Genomic DNA, 16,210 nt, shown 5'->3' with positions numbered 1-16,210 from the left:
AGGCAACAGTGTATATTATTTCAAATGGACTTCGACCCTCTTCTTTTTCTCCTTCTCCTTTGCTCGTGTTTTCATTTGTTTTTTGTGTACGAATATCAGAGAAGGGAAAACTTTGGAAGGAGAAACAAGAAAGAAAAAGAAATAAGGACACATGAGAAAAAGCCATAAAGGCTCGGCCCGTTCGCCGTGAAATCGGGGACACCGAAAAGAGGACGACCGGGAACACTCGGTTACCAAACGCTACGTTCAAATATTCGATAAAAAGGCATCACGCGTTGGCATTTTGTCTGATGCCTTACGTAAAAAACAAACAAAAATCCATGTCACCAAGTAATGACTCTAGTTATCTTTAAATGTTTTGGTTAGTTTTCTCTCTCACGACCGTATACTTCGATGGTGAAATGTCAATTGTATTTTTCTTCTATACCGTGTTTAACATGCGGTTTACTACTTTCCTAGAAAATGCGTGAGTCATTTCCTTTTTAAAATATACGTTGAAAGTGGGTTAGGTTTTACGATATCTCCAAGCAGGAAACGTTAGCTTGTGTTGTCATTCCTTTATACAAAGCTATTTCCGTTCTGTTTTGTTTTGTTTTTTTGCGTCTTCACAGATGTGTTGCAACAAAGAGGGCTCTTGATTTGATTTCTCGTCGTCTGCATTGTACAAAAGGTCTACCGTCGAGGGAAAAAGAAAACACAATCGACAATTTGTAGATGGTTAGAACGGTTTTGCTGCATTATTAACCAGCCATATTACATTGGCTGTTTTTTTATGTACACTGCTATACAGTGTAGAACAAAGAAATCACATTCCTTACCGTAATTTGGGTGGCCTGCTATCACCGGCGATACTATCGTTCAGTACGCAGTAAATCCTTCACTCTGACTTTACCCGTCTTAGTCGCAAGATGGCGTTAGAAAGGAATCATCAACCAAAAAAGCAAACTATTTTTTACATCTTTCTAATCTGAGGATAGGTCTGGCCCCGAAACTTCAATCAATCAATCATTTTTATTTTAAACATTGGTAAATGACGAAACGCCCCATTGACAAAATTCCGATGACGTCTTCGTATTGGTTTTAAATGAACTAGCACCAGTTCTGCATGGAGTTGGAAAATTCTAATGCAATCCAAAAACCAGAATGAATCAAAGGTTTATACACCAAAAACCTGTGTAGAACATATGGTATTGATATGAACTGCATTTTACCACAATTCGGGCTTCCTGTAATACAGGTAAGGTGTGGAAGAAGATGCACATTTATTTCTGTATATGCTGGATTTTTTCTTAAATTGTGACTAAGAATTTTCTTTTAAGGTATGGCTGGGATAGCGAGACCAGCAAGACCTTCAATGAGAACAGAGAACAAAAAGTGGGAGGAACACGGCTTGTGTCTGCTAAATGTGTGCTAGTAAATGCAACTATTGGACTTCCATGCATATGCATCTTTAACTTTCACTTATCCATCTTTCATCATGTGTGATGAAGCTTTTCCATCTCAATTAACACATCTGGTTGAGCATTGAAAGAGGTATATATATATATACATGTGTTTGGACACTAATTATTTCTCTAATCATGCAGTTAGTGGTGAATTTTTCTATGGTTTAAGTGAACCAATTATTACCATATAGCTGGTCGGGCAAACCAGGCATCTGTCAAGCCACACATCCAATACCTCTTGTGCCTTGCCCCAAGCTGTGGAAATTGTTCTCGTAGGGAGCTAGTTTATCCAGCTTTAATACCAACTACTAAGAAATGCACCTGTTACCCGAACCATTGTTCACCATTCCAATAGATGAAACCGACATTGTAATAACCATCAAGGGTACGACCGGCGGTCGAATCTTGATGGAAGCGAGACATGGTTGCATTTACGAATTCTTTTTATCAGGTATTACTTAAAAGTAAAGATTGTTCTCCTACAATACTAATTAGATTGTAAGTTCGCAGGCCTTTCGCTCGTCTCACGACCGGAAAAGGGAACCATTAAGATGTACGATTTAGATACAGACGGGCAAGCCATGACTCGGGTGACAGCCATCGGTATCAATACCATCGTCCAGTCTGTCGCCAATATTGCAGGTATTGAATGAAATGCTGCCAATAGAAACAAAATTACTGAGGAAATTTTCCGTCAACAGAACGTCGGATCGTTCCAGTTTCCGACCGTTGGTTGGTATTGCGCCCATCGAGTCGAGCGAATCGACCAACTTGCATTTGGTCGCAAATTAATGCCTATGTTGTCCGTCTGTACTTAAACACTTTGTCCTGACGTACATTCAACGGAGCTACGCCTTCTAGCCGCCTGGTGACGATTTAGCTGTTCCAAGTGCGTCTACCGCCTGGTTACGCGGCCAATGCGTGGGAATCACGTTTTTAACTGCCATCACAGCATCAGGGAACGATGTAGCCAGGACATTGTCCAATTTAAATTTTCCAGCTGCCCAGACATTTTCAGAGACGCAAAACACGCTGGGGTTGGACGGAAAGAGATGGTCATTGGCAGAAGTTACTCCTACCCTCCAAAGACAAATCGATCCGTCAATCTTTGCCCCTCCAGCACCTGAGCCTTCACTTATTGTAACGTAACGTGCTGTGGGACCTCGAAAGTTCATTTTCCTGAAGACGCAATGCTGCCACGTCGTCTCCCAACTTAGGCCTGTGGATATTCTCCATCAATTACTGTTTGACGCTTCAGGGCCGGACAACACGGCCGTTCGTGCTTTTTTCCAGGTTCTGCGAGAAGAACAAGCCTGTGCCACTGCCCTGATTTTGGCATGTTCGACGAGCATTCATGACTCCCAGCTGGCTGACTGGGCTGCTCTCGCCTTCTTTCTACTTGGTGGCGACGTAAAAGTCTCTCCGTCTCATCCGTCTCATCTGGCTCATCCCATTACGTCACCCGCGTCTCCTTTTGTCGTCAACTCGCCCGCTCATCTGAACAGTACACCTAGCAGCTTCCACCACCAACAGTCGCATTTTACTTTTAGTTCACCTGATTCTGGAGGAGTCGGGGGATTCAACCCAAATGCCATTTTGACTCCCCAAGTGCAACCTCACTCGCCCCATTCGAATAACGTGGTGACTAGCAGTGGTGGCGCAGAATTGAACGACTATCAATTCTCTGGTCGACATAACGGACTTTACCTTTATCTCGGACGCATACTGAGGCCCCTTTGGCTTATGCCGCTGGCCAGAGATGTAGGAAGCCCCATTAGCCGTTGCTGGACAGTGTCGTCAACAGTGAAGAGTTTTTAACTGTTCTGGGCCAACTGAATGCTCTTAAGGGATTCGTTCATGTCAATATCCATCAAAACGGTCCGCAGAGTTACCAGTCCAGTGAGATGGGCCGCCTTCAGGTAAACTGGACATTTTTCATAGATGTCCAACTGATCAGTTATCATTCCTTTTGTTTAATTATTAATATTTTAATTATTATTTTTATATAAATTAAAAATTGCAGGATGCTCAAATGCAGGAGAGAAAATCCCTATGGCCATGAAACAATTTTTGGATCATAATGTCGAAATACTTGCTCTCTGGAAAGTGTTGTGCGATCACCAGCTCCATTTGCTCGGCTGAAATGCGGATGTCACTCAAGACAACGTTGTTCCGCGACCTCATTCTTTCCGGTTCTGACACCTGCATTGGGCTGATCAACGCTCTGATTCATCGATACTTGGATGATGCGGCCAGTACGGACGCCATCAGTGAAAAATTGAGACAGGTCTGCCCGTCTCTCTACCGCAATGAGGTAACTGTTTACTTGCCAATGAAACTGAAGCAAAATTGTTAACTAAATTTTAATTCCTTTTTAAGGATGCTCTATGTACTAAAGTCAACGAGCAGCTTCTCAAGGCTCGAACGAACAGCATGAACCGCATGGACAAGGAGCGTCTGCTGCAGCAAACGCTGGAAACGTGCAAGCAGATTCCGGCTCGCATCAATTTGGCGCATGTTTGCCAACAGTTGTCCGCTTGTCAGTACTTCGGAGGCGTGGTGGAGCTCTGCTGCGTCGTGGCTGAGAAGCTCGACCCTCAGCACCGTGCCCAACAATGCTACAGCGGCCAACAAGAAGATCCTGCCGCTGTCGAGGCGCTTTTGGCTCGTAAAGATTGCTACCAGCAAATGTGCCTTGTTTTGCAGAAACTCTACACGGCCGCTGCGTGCCATCCTCAGTCGCCCAGCGTGCCCAAATCACCCGGACCGATGGTACAAACGACTCCACAGGGATACGAGGAGGGAGTAAGCCCATTAGAAGCGCAGCGGTTGGCAGATGAAACTCTTTCTCTTGCCTTGCAATCGGATGATGAACTATGTCATGTTGCCATTTTCGATTGGTTGACGGACAACAAGTGGGACGACAAGTTGTTGGAAATTCAGTCGCCCCACTTGGAGAATTACCTCAAGAGGCAAACAGTTGGTCAGGTATGATTGAATTTATTGATGTGTATAAATCGGGCCCAAATAAGTAGTTCGAATCCGTTTTTTCTTTTCTTTCTAGGTTGGTCAACAGCAGCAAACAGATTTAGTTGCAAAATACGATCTGTTATGGAAGTTTTACGAAAAAAGTGGCCAGTTTATCGCCGCTGCACGAGTTCTTTCCCGTCTAGCTGATGCCCACAGCACGGCCATAAGTCTTCCGATGAGAATAGAATACCTTTCGCGGGCCATTGTGTGCGCGCGAGCGGCTGAGACGAGCTCCTTCGGTAACGCCATTCAGGGCCAGTTCCTCTATGAAATGGAGGAGAAAATGGACGTGGCTAAAGTCCAGTCTCAAGTGCTGGAAGCCGTCTCTCGGTTGCCCAGTCGAGATGCCGACACCATCAGCCGTTTACATTCCGACTTGCTTGACGTGACTCAACTATACGAGCAGTTCGCTGAGCCATTGGGTCTGTGGGAATGCAAACTGGCTATTTTGCACTGCGCCAATCATTACGACTCGGCTCTGGTGACCAGCATTTGGCAAAATATTATCAATGCTGAAGTCAAGAAACTGAGTAGTGCCGACACTGAAACAAAACTGGCCACCCTGGGTAGCAAAATGAAAACGCTAGGTCGAACTTATGCCCAGTCAGAGCAATTTTTCCCTTTGGAGTTCCTCGTTAAGACCCTGGAAACATATTCAGTTCGCTGGAATGGCCCACCAGGTAAATTTCAATTATTTTTATGTTCTTTGGAATGCATTTCGATCAATGTTTTTATGCTTAATTGCTAGGCTGGGCCGTTTCCATCATACTGACAGCTGGAGTATCGTTCCAGCGTCTTTTTGCCGTTTACAATCGCCTGTACGGCGCAAAGGATGTCGTTTGGCAAGCTGAAGGCAAACCCAATCACTTGCTCAAAGTGCTGGCCGACATGTTAAATCGGCTTGTTGATTCCTCTACTGGAGGCTTGGCAGCCCTGGTGCCGACAGCCGATCGTCGAGCTCTTATAGGACAGTGTGTCGAGGCCGTTGGTGTCTATTTGACGGATCTATTTTGCATGACTCACGCCACATCACCTGCCCTTATAGCCGAATTCCGTACTCTACAAGGCAAATTAGAACTTTTGTAACGAATATTTTAAATGCTGTTTTTCTCCCCCATAGTTGTCATTCATCCCCTATTCTTTTTTCTTCTTTTCCGATTCTTTGAAGCAACATTTTATTTCTCATTTTCGTGAGCCCTGTATGTGTGAGCGAGGGCGAATTCTTGTTGTCATCTACCATACGCCTCAACTCTTAATCCAATCCACCGATCATATCAATACATACCCAGCATTGTGTGGCCATTCAGACAGAACGTGGTCACTTGGGAGGGAAACATTTTTGTTAGATTAGATATAAATAAACCTTGCAACTCAAATCAACTAAAGTAAAATGCAGTGCGCAATGCAATCGACAAAAAGTCCATTTGTTTAAAGAAATGTTTGTCTCTTATATTACCCATTCTTAAAACATGTTCATCCCACAACTTACTCACTTGGCAAAAGTTGGTATTATTGTCATTGTTGGTATGTTTCTCAACATTGTTGGTGCACTTGAATGGTATACTTCCTATGATGTTTGGAAGATCCTGTGGAACATAACTGTGAATCTAACCACTGAATTAGGCGTCGGTTGCCATACCATTCTAGCATTGCCTTCCCTACTAACACATAGGATCCAAATAACATAACATGAATGTACTTCCATCCGTTTTCCATACTCATCCGTGTGGGATGGCTACGGTTTATAACATAAATGTACAAAATTGAACGAAATAAAATAAATAACGTACATTCTACTTTGTATATTCTTATTACGTTAGATGACTGTAAAATAGCGGATGTAGTTTTAAAATTTTTTCTCATCCAACAATGGATATGATGGGTACATACAAACTCGGATGTTAAAACAGTGAATGCGATTGGATCACTATTGTACATGCTCGTAATGTACAATAGCGGATGTAGTTTTAAAATTTTTTCTCATCCAACAATGGATATGATGGGTACATACAAACTCGGATGTTAAAACAGTGAATGCGATTGGATCACTATTGTACATGCTCGTAATGTACAATAGCGGATGTAGTTTTAACATTTTTTTCATCCAATAATGGATATGATGGGTACATACAAACTCGGATGTTAAAACAGTGAATGCGATTGGATCACTATTGTACATGCTCGTAATGTACGAAATTGGATTATGAATCCATGACCCGATTAATCCATTTTGTATATCCATGTTATACTGTTTGGATATGGAATATAGTATTCATTTTACGTACAAATATGGACATGAAAATAGCTCTTCTTCTGTCCTGTTTAGGACAGAGAACGAATGTTAAGTGCACATACACATCTGTATGTAGTCTGATTCATTTTACTACATCATAGTTGGATGACGCCAGTATATAAAAAATGGTACTCTAAAACATGCATTGGCTAAATTGTTATTTAAATTATCAAATTGCGTAAGTTAACGTTCAAACCATCAATTAATTGATGGTTTCAAATCGACATTCAACTCTACGAGGCTTTTAAATAGCGTGAGCTATATTATTTTTATGCATTCCAAAATTGAAGTACAGAGAGGCGTTTTAAATCACGATTTGTATTTATACAAAGCAGACCAACATTTCAATACAATTTCAATTTACATTAATATTCATTCTGGTTAATATCAATTCTATTTCTGGTTTGTCTTTTTGACACTACCTCTTTCTGCCGCCGCTTCCTTTTTGGTTCAATCGGAACACTCATTTTAACGCAATTAATTCAAATATTTCTAATTATAACTTTTTATTTGTCAAAACTTTACTATAGATGCTTAGTTGCGTTGAATAACGTCATCGAATCTGTCAATGGCGTCTACTCAACGGCGTTGCATGACGGGAAGTGTGGTTTATTTAGATTTATTTTACAATTAACTCTTTGTAAAGAAATGTGTGGAAAAACATTTTGAATATTATAATCTTATAACCTTTTATTTTTGTGTTGAAACTCTTTTATTGTCGTAAACAAATATAAATGGTTTTGCAGTTTTTCAATCAAATTAATTTTATAAACCTGGCAACCATAAATGCCTTCACTGTAAAAAAAGCCAAGCGTCATAGTCGCCATTGTCCATCTTTCTTTTCTACTGAAGAGTGAAGATCTTATTTTCACAGCACATTCATCTGTTAAATTAATAATTAGGTAATAAATTTTCAATAGTTACATCTCTAATGAAACTGTAAGTTTTGTTGTGAAGAATTGTATATCGTTGTCTTGATTTTAAGTAGCCTATTTTTAACATTGCTAGTGGCACTGACTATAAACTTCATACTTTTGGTAATTATTCTGAGCTTGTATAAAGTTATTGTGGTAAATTAAGCGATATAGCATCTTTTCCATTACTGGTAAACCCTTGTGCAGATTCATTTTTTGTTATGCTTTCTAAACTTTTGTTTCAGTAGGTTTGTCGTAACAAAAAAGTTTGTGCTTTTGGCCTATCAGTACAGCAGGCAGTGTGGAAATATTTTAAGCGACACAGCATCTTTTCCAATTTTGGTAAACCCTTGTGCAGATTCATTTCTTGTTATGTTTTCTAAATTTTTGTTTTAGTAGGTTTGTCGTAACCCAAAAGTCCTTTTGGCCAATCACCAGATCAGCCAAGTGTAAAAGACATCATGTTCTTCGAAGATGTATTATTTTGTTTTCATTTAAATTGTTTGTGCTACTTTATGTAAAACAATTCATTCTGTTTTCAGAAAGGGGAGTTCTACATTGTAGACTTACACACACCTGAAGGATTACAAGTATGTGTGGTGCCAGATATTTGGTGTTACTACGTAGACGACAAATTCTGCTGTGTTTGGCCACATTTTCATCAGACAAAGGAAATCAAGAGTAGGACTCAACCCAAGAGAGAGTGGGCCTCATTCTATGCGGATAAGAGAAATAAGACTTTTGGTAATTCTATACAGATAGACTTTTGGTCTATTAAAATTATTTTAGAATATTTTGTAATGTCTCATTCAAATCTCCTTTTAGGAAGCTACAACGAAGCTAAAGCCAAAGAAATTACTGCCACTCAAAAGACAGATTTAGCTTCTGAGCCCGAAGATCTTGGAAGGGGTAAGAGGGTTCGCGGGATGAGGAGACCATTTTCTCCTGCAATTGACTACCATCTTGACTCATCGTCGTGTAGCGAAGAAGAAGGTGCTTCACAACTGATGAAAAATGGATTGCCTCCTGCCCCATTCTTATTGCCGGTCGCCCAGTCAACGGCCCTTTCAGATGAAGGTACACCAGGATATTATAGTTCGCTACCAAACGAAGAGAATGCAGTATCACCAACTCAAGAGATCTGCAGTCAGTTAATCAGTAAGTGTAAATGTTAGGAAAATGCCAAACTTTGATATATTTTAACATATTGTTCTTAAATTTCAGGTTCACCAATCACTTCTCCACAGTCTAGCAATGAAGTTGAAGATCGTTCTATGCAAATCCATGGACAAGTTCAACGCATGAATTCAGGCGCTTCTGGCTCAACTTGTACAGAGAATGTCGTTGCTGGGTCCTCCGGCACTCCAGCATGTGGTTCATCTGGGACAATGGTAGTTTCCGATTCCAAAGGATGTTTAATTCTCTCATGATCTAGTTTCAAATAATTGTGTTCATCTTGCAGGGAACGTTTAACCGTTATGTAGTATCACAACAAGATTTTCACATTCTTCGTGCCCTGAAGCAAGTCAATGCTACAATGAAGGAGATGGATCGAAAAATTTTATCCATAGATAAGAAGGTGGAGAAGACGGCAACTGAAGAAACTACTTTTGCTGACATCGAAAATTTCCCAGTATCTTTTCCGCTAGCAAACGTTGAAAAATTCATTAAGCTTGAAGACATACTAAATGAAGATCCATCTAAAGCTGCCATTGTGGTAATAGTTTACGTCAAGTTTTACATAACAAATTTTTACATGTACTTTGGCAGTATCAGTTAGTAAAGTCGTGTGGTGGGATGTCGGAATCGGATGCGATTTGTCGGGCGTGGATCAAAATTACTTCCATTGAGTGTCGCTCTGACTGCAATTGGAAGGGTGTCAAAAGAGGCACTCACCAGAAACATGGGCTCGAACTTTCATCGATTAAGGATGCTGTATTAAGTAAGGCTTGTTATTCACTTTTTCGCTTATTATATTAATTGTAATTTCTATCGTTACCGAGGGAATCAGAATGAACGCTACGTACGCAGATCTCAAGGATGCGGTGTTTGAACATGAGACCAGGAAGTTTTTCGTCCGCGCTCCTGAAAAAGTTCGCACTAAGCTTCGCGCGAAGAAGCGCCCAGCAGGCACGGCTGATCATCCACAACTTCCCAATGGTGTGGATTGAAAATCGTCGTTTCAGTTGTGAGTTAAGGACCATCATGCCTTACCCCACTTAGTCAAATTCAATTTCAACCAATCAAGAATCACTTCTCATGGATTATTGAAAATCCAAATTCAATTTCAACCAATCAAGAATCACTTCTCATGGATTATTCAAAATCCAAAATCAAGATATGTTGAAGAATCAAGAATGTCAAGTTGGCGCGCCGTGCCGTGCAGAAACCCCTAGTTGCCTAGTAACTTTATTACATTCACGTGTATTAACATGTATGTCTGTCCTTAATTAATAAAGTTGGTTACGAGAATTTTTAAGCGTTTTTATTCGTTCGTTATCGATACACATTAAATGTACTGGGTCCATTCAATTTACATCCGAATATCCTAAAAATAAACTCATTATTTTTCAATCCAAATCTGTATATACCTGGTATGTAAAACGGTACATACCCTCTGGTTACAAAGGGTATGTACCGTTTGATTCAATGTACATCCGATTCATATAGAATCCGATTTGAATCGGATGTACATTGACGTACGTTTATGGACAATTTATTCCTTTAATCATTGTTCTTCTTCGTACATACATACAACGTACGCATCCCACATCGAACGGAGGGGTAAATTGGATGGTTAGGTTATGTCCAGAGAACGTACGAAATCTATGTCGCACATCCATTAATGTACATCCATGTTACATTCTATTTATGTAAGTGTGCTAGTAGGGTTCCTATATCCTTCCATTGTCGTCTGAGGGACTATTTAACTCGTGCAGTTATGTTAATGTGTCGAAGAAGTAGAAGTGTTACAGGTGTCATTCGTAGCTCAATGGTAAAGCATCGGATCGCTATGTTGGAGGACTTGGTAGCAATTTTAAATTGAATAGTGCATAGGTATCAGTAAGGTTCATGGTTTGTTCGCCAACGAATTGGTGTCTTTGAACAATTTTCCTAAACATTGTAGTTATTTAAAAAATGGGCTAGTGCCGGGTCAATTAAGGGTTTAGAACTTCTGGGTTATTTTGTCCCAAAGGTTGCAAATTATTGTGGTGTTTGCTGTGTGTGGTTGGTTGGTTGGTTGTGCAGCAAATGAACTCATTCATGTGGAGATGGTGGCACAGGTTCATTCAGAGTCTACTAGAAAAATAGAAGAGAAAACGATATTTTGTAGCGTAAACATTTAAGATCAACTCAATGAATTTGTTTATTTCTTATAAAAACTTCATAAGCTGCAATACTGGGAGTGTTACTGACTCACCTTTGTCTATAAAATAAATCAAGTAACTGCAAAGAAAAATAAGCAACATGATATTATTTGACATATTAAGTGAAGAGTTTCGCATTTATCGATTTGTTTTTCATATTTTTCCTTATCATTGCTTACTTTTAGATGTCCCATAACAATTAACGCGTTGAAAAATAAGATCAATTTAAAGGCCATGTCTTTTTTAGTTTTTTCAAGAGAATCGAAAAACATCGCTATTCTCCCTCTGGTGAGGAATCCTGTCTGTCGTCCCTGACGCGTGACGCGGCTGACGCCTGACATTTACAGCTTTGACTGTGATGTATCATGGTAATATGTTTATCTAAAAGCAGAGAGATTTTGTGGCATTGCAGAGAGCGAATAAGCGGAATGGAAAAATAGGTACAGTTAAATCCTTAACTTGCTGAACGCTCAATATTAAGCACTTTTATTTCTTCTGTATTCCAGATGCAAGGTCAGATGACTCTGGCAAGATATAGCCTAGAATAGATGCTATTATACCATGCCTGATGCATGATTGTTGCAGCCTCTTCAATTGAATGAACAAAGACAAAAGTTACAAAGACAACTACAATCCTACAGCATCGAAAGTGTTAGTAAGTAATATAAAAGCATTAGATTTAAAGTTACAACTTGAAATCTTGATAAAAGAGTATTGTTTTCAGAAAGAAGACAATTGCTTACCATTTGCTGGCAAATATGGAATTGGGATCTTGCTTAAAAGTACTTGATACCTTTTTCATGGGAAACCTCATTTCACATTCTTCTGCCATTTTGATTTACTTTTATCAAAGTGTCAACCATTTTTTTAGTCTGTAGACTGACAAATTCAGGATGAGTTTACTTCCAAGCATTGACACAACATACATCTCCATGTAAAGTCTTAATTAACATCGGTTGCGCCTATTGCACCGTGGAGTCCACGGCCCTCTAGTGTCATATAGTGCTATTGCACCGTGGATCCACGGCGCTCTAATGTCACTTGGTGCTATTGCACCGTGGATCCACGGCGCTCTTGGGGCAAAACATGCTATTACGCCGTGGAGTGTGATCACAATACTTGTTTGTATTAACTATGCCATTTGAAGCTGTCAATGTACGTTTATGTGATAGTGATACTGTAAAAAAGGACAAATTTATTAATCCAACATGTAAGAAATCTGATCGTAAACGTAAACTAACTTATTGGTTTTGTGATAAAGTATCGGTGTCCAATTCCATCTTTACATAAAATCATGATTGTCAGCAATGACAGCAGGAAAATTTCAACTCATCAAAGAAACAAGGACGCCATTAACACTCACGAAATATATAATCAGGCCAATAACTAGGTAACGAAAGAAAACCAAGAAAGCTGAAGAAGGTATAGCAGGGCAGACCGCGCTACCTGGTATCCACGGCGCAATAGCATATTTTGACATGGAGTGCCGTGGATCCACGGTGCAATAGCACTAAGTGACACTAGAGCGCCGTGGACTCCACGGTGCAATAGATTTTTCCATTAACATCAATCTATTTTATGTAGGAGTCGATTTTTAATTTTTGCTTGACAAACGGATAAGTTGAATGGTTGAGTATGGTTGTTGCCCAGCAGATTCAAACATTATAGTTTTGGTCGCACCTATTGCCCCTCAAAATTTTTAGGGGCAATAGACTTTTCCTACAGTTTTTATTAACATTTACTAGACAGAAAAAAATGTGTTGGTGAATGTTGTCAAGAATGCAGATGATACCAATATATACTTCTGAATTCAGGAATTTAGTTAATTTACTGTGATATCAACCTAAGCAAAATCTTCATGTAAGTTCAAATACTTCCTTCCTCTGAAATTGCCTTTTGATGCACAAAGCATGTAGTGTGATTTAATTTGATTTTTTTTAGATGTGAAGTGCTTTCAGACTTCATTGGTGCCGAATTTTTGAGTATATTATCACCAGAACGTCATACAAAATAACTTGGGCAGGTAAATCCTTGTATTTTGTGTTTTAATTTTAATCACTCATCTATATTACATGAGCAAAACATATATTGCCGAAAGAAAACAGATACCTTTGGACAATGGTTACACCAAGGGCAGTGAATGCATTTCTCTTTTCACCATTGGTCAGCTGACTTGCCTTCCCAGTTGCAATGAAGAAGAATGATTAGTCAAAAGTATTAAAAGGTAATAGCTTATTGTGTTTTCCTATTGGTATCTCTTAAAATTCTGATGTTATAGAGTTTTTCTTGTCATGCCAGGTATTGTGATCAATCAGATATTGATTTCCTAGTTGCATGACAACTGTGGAAGTTGGCATACAACTATACAGCTGTATTCACCTGTTTGTTGACAAAGTGTTGAATTTTGTAGGCTGTAGGCCGTACTGATCAAAACAAATTTAAACAAACGATCATTTTTTTAACAATCATAAAGGAAACAAGCAACAGTTATGGTTCGTTTGGTTGGAGCCCTTTGTCAACAAAGGGAGAGAGGACGAAGTCAAACGTATCCGAAAGGTACGGGGTTACAAGATGGAAGCTTAGCCACGGTTTATTGTCAAACAAATAGACACGACTGTCGGAGCCCTTTGTGCGCAGGGCATTTGACGAACCGGGCACTCAAATGACGCTAAAGACTTTTCACTTTGCTTGTGTGGCACCGATGAACATCACACAGGTAGTTTCTAGGTATAAAAGGAATTTTCTTCAAAAGATGTTGAGGCTTATGTATCTATTTCCAGGAACTTTCTGGATTAAGGAAATCATTAACGCCCTAAAGGCCTTTAGTACACCTGTTATCTCCACCCAGCTTCTAATTGTTGACGACCCGGAATATGCGCGACAAGTTAAAGGAAGGATCGAAAACAATTTTCGGAGAACTAAATTAAACAATTTTTCGTTATCAATATTTTTCAATTGTCTTTTTATGTGACGGGATATTTCGATGAAGTATAACTGCCTGATTATTTTTAATGTCGATTAAATTAGACATTAACCGAATCCGCTTGCTAAAACTCGAGGTGGCTGCAAATTCTATCTAGTAGAGGTAAAAAAAAGTTACACTTGCAAACTCTAAATTAATTTTTGATTGATTTTGTTTTCCAATTTCCAGCCTCTGTATACATGTAAACTGAAAATAAAGCCTGCTTTCATCGAAGTCATTAGTGAAACAATACAAATTGTAAAGCTGTGCTCCATCTGCAAAATCGTCAATGTATCTGTGAGGCAGTACCTCAAAGAACAATTGCCTAGGGACTTCATACAGGTACCATTACAATTTCTGTAACCAAACCAGCCTTTCAATTTGCATCTTGCTTCAGGGTTTGCCAACTGCTAGCCGAGCTGTCATCAACATCGACGATACAAGGAAACCGCATAGATAGTGTGTAGGTTTTGATTTCTATGTCAGCTGCAGCAATGACAATGACCATGACTAACATGTGGAAATGATAGCAAACGGCGTAAACATTTTTAGAAGAAAACAGAAAGTTTAAAATTTTTTTTTTAAATTCCCAATGTCAAGGTTTATCTGTTAACTGCTTCAAATTGACTCAGAATTAGGCAGCAATTTTGGAAGTTGTTGCTTTCTCAGTATGGTAAATATATATATTATTTCTGTAACAGTAAAAAAAAAAAAAAAAAAACATTGCATGTGCATGTGATGAAAGATCACTAATGAAAGAGCTTGTCTTAACATTTAACTTTAAAGATACAACTTTCACATGCACAACACAGCCAATGTTATCCTTATTCATTCTCAGTTTGATATTTGGCTATCTGTTTTTTGTTTTAGAATGAGCTTCAATGTTGGTGTTGCAGGTGTTACCCATGTTACGTTGACTGTTTGGATTCCTATTCATTAACATTTCAAAACCAAATTCATCTTCTTAAAATTGACTCGTAAGTAAAAAAGAGGCTGTTTTATAACTATGTATTATCTATGTAACACTTTTCTATTCAATAGGAAAGGATTTAGATCATTCTAGGAAAATATCTATCAAAGATGCAAAGCTCTAATGGGATTAATTTATCCGTCAAGTACGTTTTCATTTGCAGTCTGTATGTCCTTTCCGAAGGCTCTGCCAGAAGAATATGCTAAATAATGAATTTATGAATCGCGTAAGTTACACGAGCAAGAATTTTATGCCTAACGATAATTTATTTTCTTAATATAGATTAATGATAAACTTGGATCTGCAAAGGTTCCTTGGTTGGGGCGAGATACCGAATAAAGTTTAATGATTGGATGCACTACATGGAATTTCCATACTTTATTCACAGTACCGTTTATAACGGTATTTCATATTTAAAAAATTGAAGTGCATATTTGGGCTCCCTTCTTTTCTGTGGCCCCGTTTCCCCTTGACTCATAATAAGCCCGTAGGGGGTCATGCCCCTACTGTACGGTATATATAAAAACAACATATATCGAGGTTTGGAGGGCTCTGGCCGGAAAGGGGACGTGGGGGTCCTCATGGTTCGATGAAATGCTTATGGAGGGCTATGTCGCTACCCACAAATCCGAATTAAAGGTTAATCGCTCCTGTAAAAATGTTCCAAATCTTCAGCTCTTCTTCCGGCTTCTCTTAGCCAAGCACTGGGTAATCTCCCCGGTGAGTCAATTGAGGCAGTGTCTCCCCCTGCCTTGGTTGACAGCAACTTTTGAAATGGTTATTTTGCCTTTTAAAAGTTGCAAAATATTCCATTATGTAGAGATTTGTCAATACAAATTTTGTTATAAATTAATTTTGAAAAACTTGTCTTTCATACTTTCTTTGTGTTCACACTATACATTACTGACCTTAGCACTTTTTTCTTTTAAGGGTTGGACTCTCAACATTGCTGAGATGGCCACTGATGTGCAGATGTTGTACTGAGAATTTCGGAGTGTCTTTGAATTATCACCGATTAAATTCCAATCCTGGAGATGATAGTTTTCTGATTTATTTAATTGCAGAATGATTTTGTATTCTATCTTTTTTTATATATATTTAACAGATGTATTGGAATGTTTTCACAGTGATGAATTTAACTCGTTCGGGTATCGATCCCCAAACTTTCAGCGTTCATTGCCGATGCTCAACCGTTGAGCCATGAGTTACATTTAAATTTGCACTAATA

The 16,210-nt window shown here is 39.2% G+C and overlaps 1 protein-coding gene, 2 long non-coding RNA genes and 1 pseudogene across 22 annotated transcripts; 3 read left to right on the top strand and 1 right to left on the bottom strand.

The window, feature by feature from the left end:
• Window positions 1-1,760: 1,760 nt before the first annotated feature.
• LOC123470923 lies at window positions 1,761-5,781 on the top strand (annotated as a pseudogene).
• Window positions 5,782-7,531: 1,750 nt separating this feature from the next.
• Window positions 7,532-10,154, top strand: LOC116917074. 7 transcript variants are annotated; one of them, XM_045174772.1, is made up of 9 exons: window positions 7,532-7,670; window positions 7,931-8,024; window positions 8,082-8,158; window positions 8,225-8,426; window positions 8,508-8,840; window positions 8,907-9,073; window positions 9,145-9,399; window positions 9,453-9,624; window positions 9,686-10,154. In XM_045174772.1, the coding sequence occupies exons 3-9, from the start codon at window positions 8,144-8,146 to the stop codon at window positions 9,733-9,735; spliced, it is 1,194 nt and encodes a 397-aa protein (XP_045030707.1). In that variant the 5' UTR covers window positions 7,532-7,670; window positions 7,931-8,024; window positions 8,082-8,143; the 3' UTR covers window positions 9,736-10,154. The 7 variants fall into 7 exon arrangements, with proteins under 7 accessions (XP_045030707.1, XP_045030693.1, XP_045030702.1 ...); XM_045174758.1 differs by having other exon boundaries at window positions 8,079-8,158; XM_045174767.1 differs by having other exon boundaries at window positions 7,928-8,024.
• Window positions 10,155-10,599: 445 nt separating this feature from the next.
• Window positions 10,600-12,609, bottom strand: LOC116929222. 3 transcript variants are annotated; one of them, XR_006647770.1, is made up of 4 exons: window positions 12,292-12,609; window positions 11,230-12,227; window positions 11,104-11,129; window positions 10,600-10,982 (listed from the first exon to the last, which is right to left on the bottom strand). It is a non-coding gene; the product is annotated as an uncharacterized LOC116929222 (long non-coding RNA). The 3 variants fall into 3 exon arrangements; XR_006647781.1 differs by having other exon boundaries at window positions 10,600-10,979; XR_006647792.1 differs by lacking the exon at window positions 11,104-11,129.
• On the top strand, window positions 11,348-15,343 carry LOC116934786. 12 transcript variants are annotated; one of them, XR_006647744.1, is made up of 14 exons: window positions 11,348-11,490; window positions 11,569-11,705; window positions 11,775-11,984; window positions 12,796-12,910; window positions 12,992-13,073; window positions 13,149-13,274; window positions 13,524-13,766; window positions 13,831-14,135; window positions 14,202-14,354; window positions 14,410-14,475; window positions 14,613-14,685; window positions 14,883-14,989; window positions 15,054-15,208; window positions 15,292-15,343. It is a non-coding gene; the product is annotated as an uncharacterized LOC116934786 (long non-coding RNA). The 12 variants fall into 12 exon arrangements; XR_006647737.1 differs by having other exon boundaries at window positions 11,349-11,490; window positions 11,557-11,705; window positions 13,156-13,274; XR_006647740.1 differs by having other exon boundaries at window positions 11,349-11,490; window positions 11,557-11,705; window positions 13,156-13,274; window positions 13,461-13,766.
• Window positions 15,344-16,210: the final 867 nt, after the last annotated feature.

The sequence above is a fragment of the Daphnia magna genome, linkage group LG1 (genome assembly GCF_020631705.1).
Source record: "Daphnia magna isolate NIES linkage group LG1, ASM2063170v1.1, whole genome shotgun sequence".
In the NCBI taxonomy this organism is placed as follows: Eukaryota; Metazoa; Arthropoda; class Branchiopoda; order Diplostraca; family Daphniidae; genus Daphnia; species Daphnia magna.
This window is presented reverse-complemented; position numbering and strand designations above follow the sequence as displayed.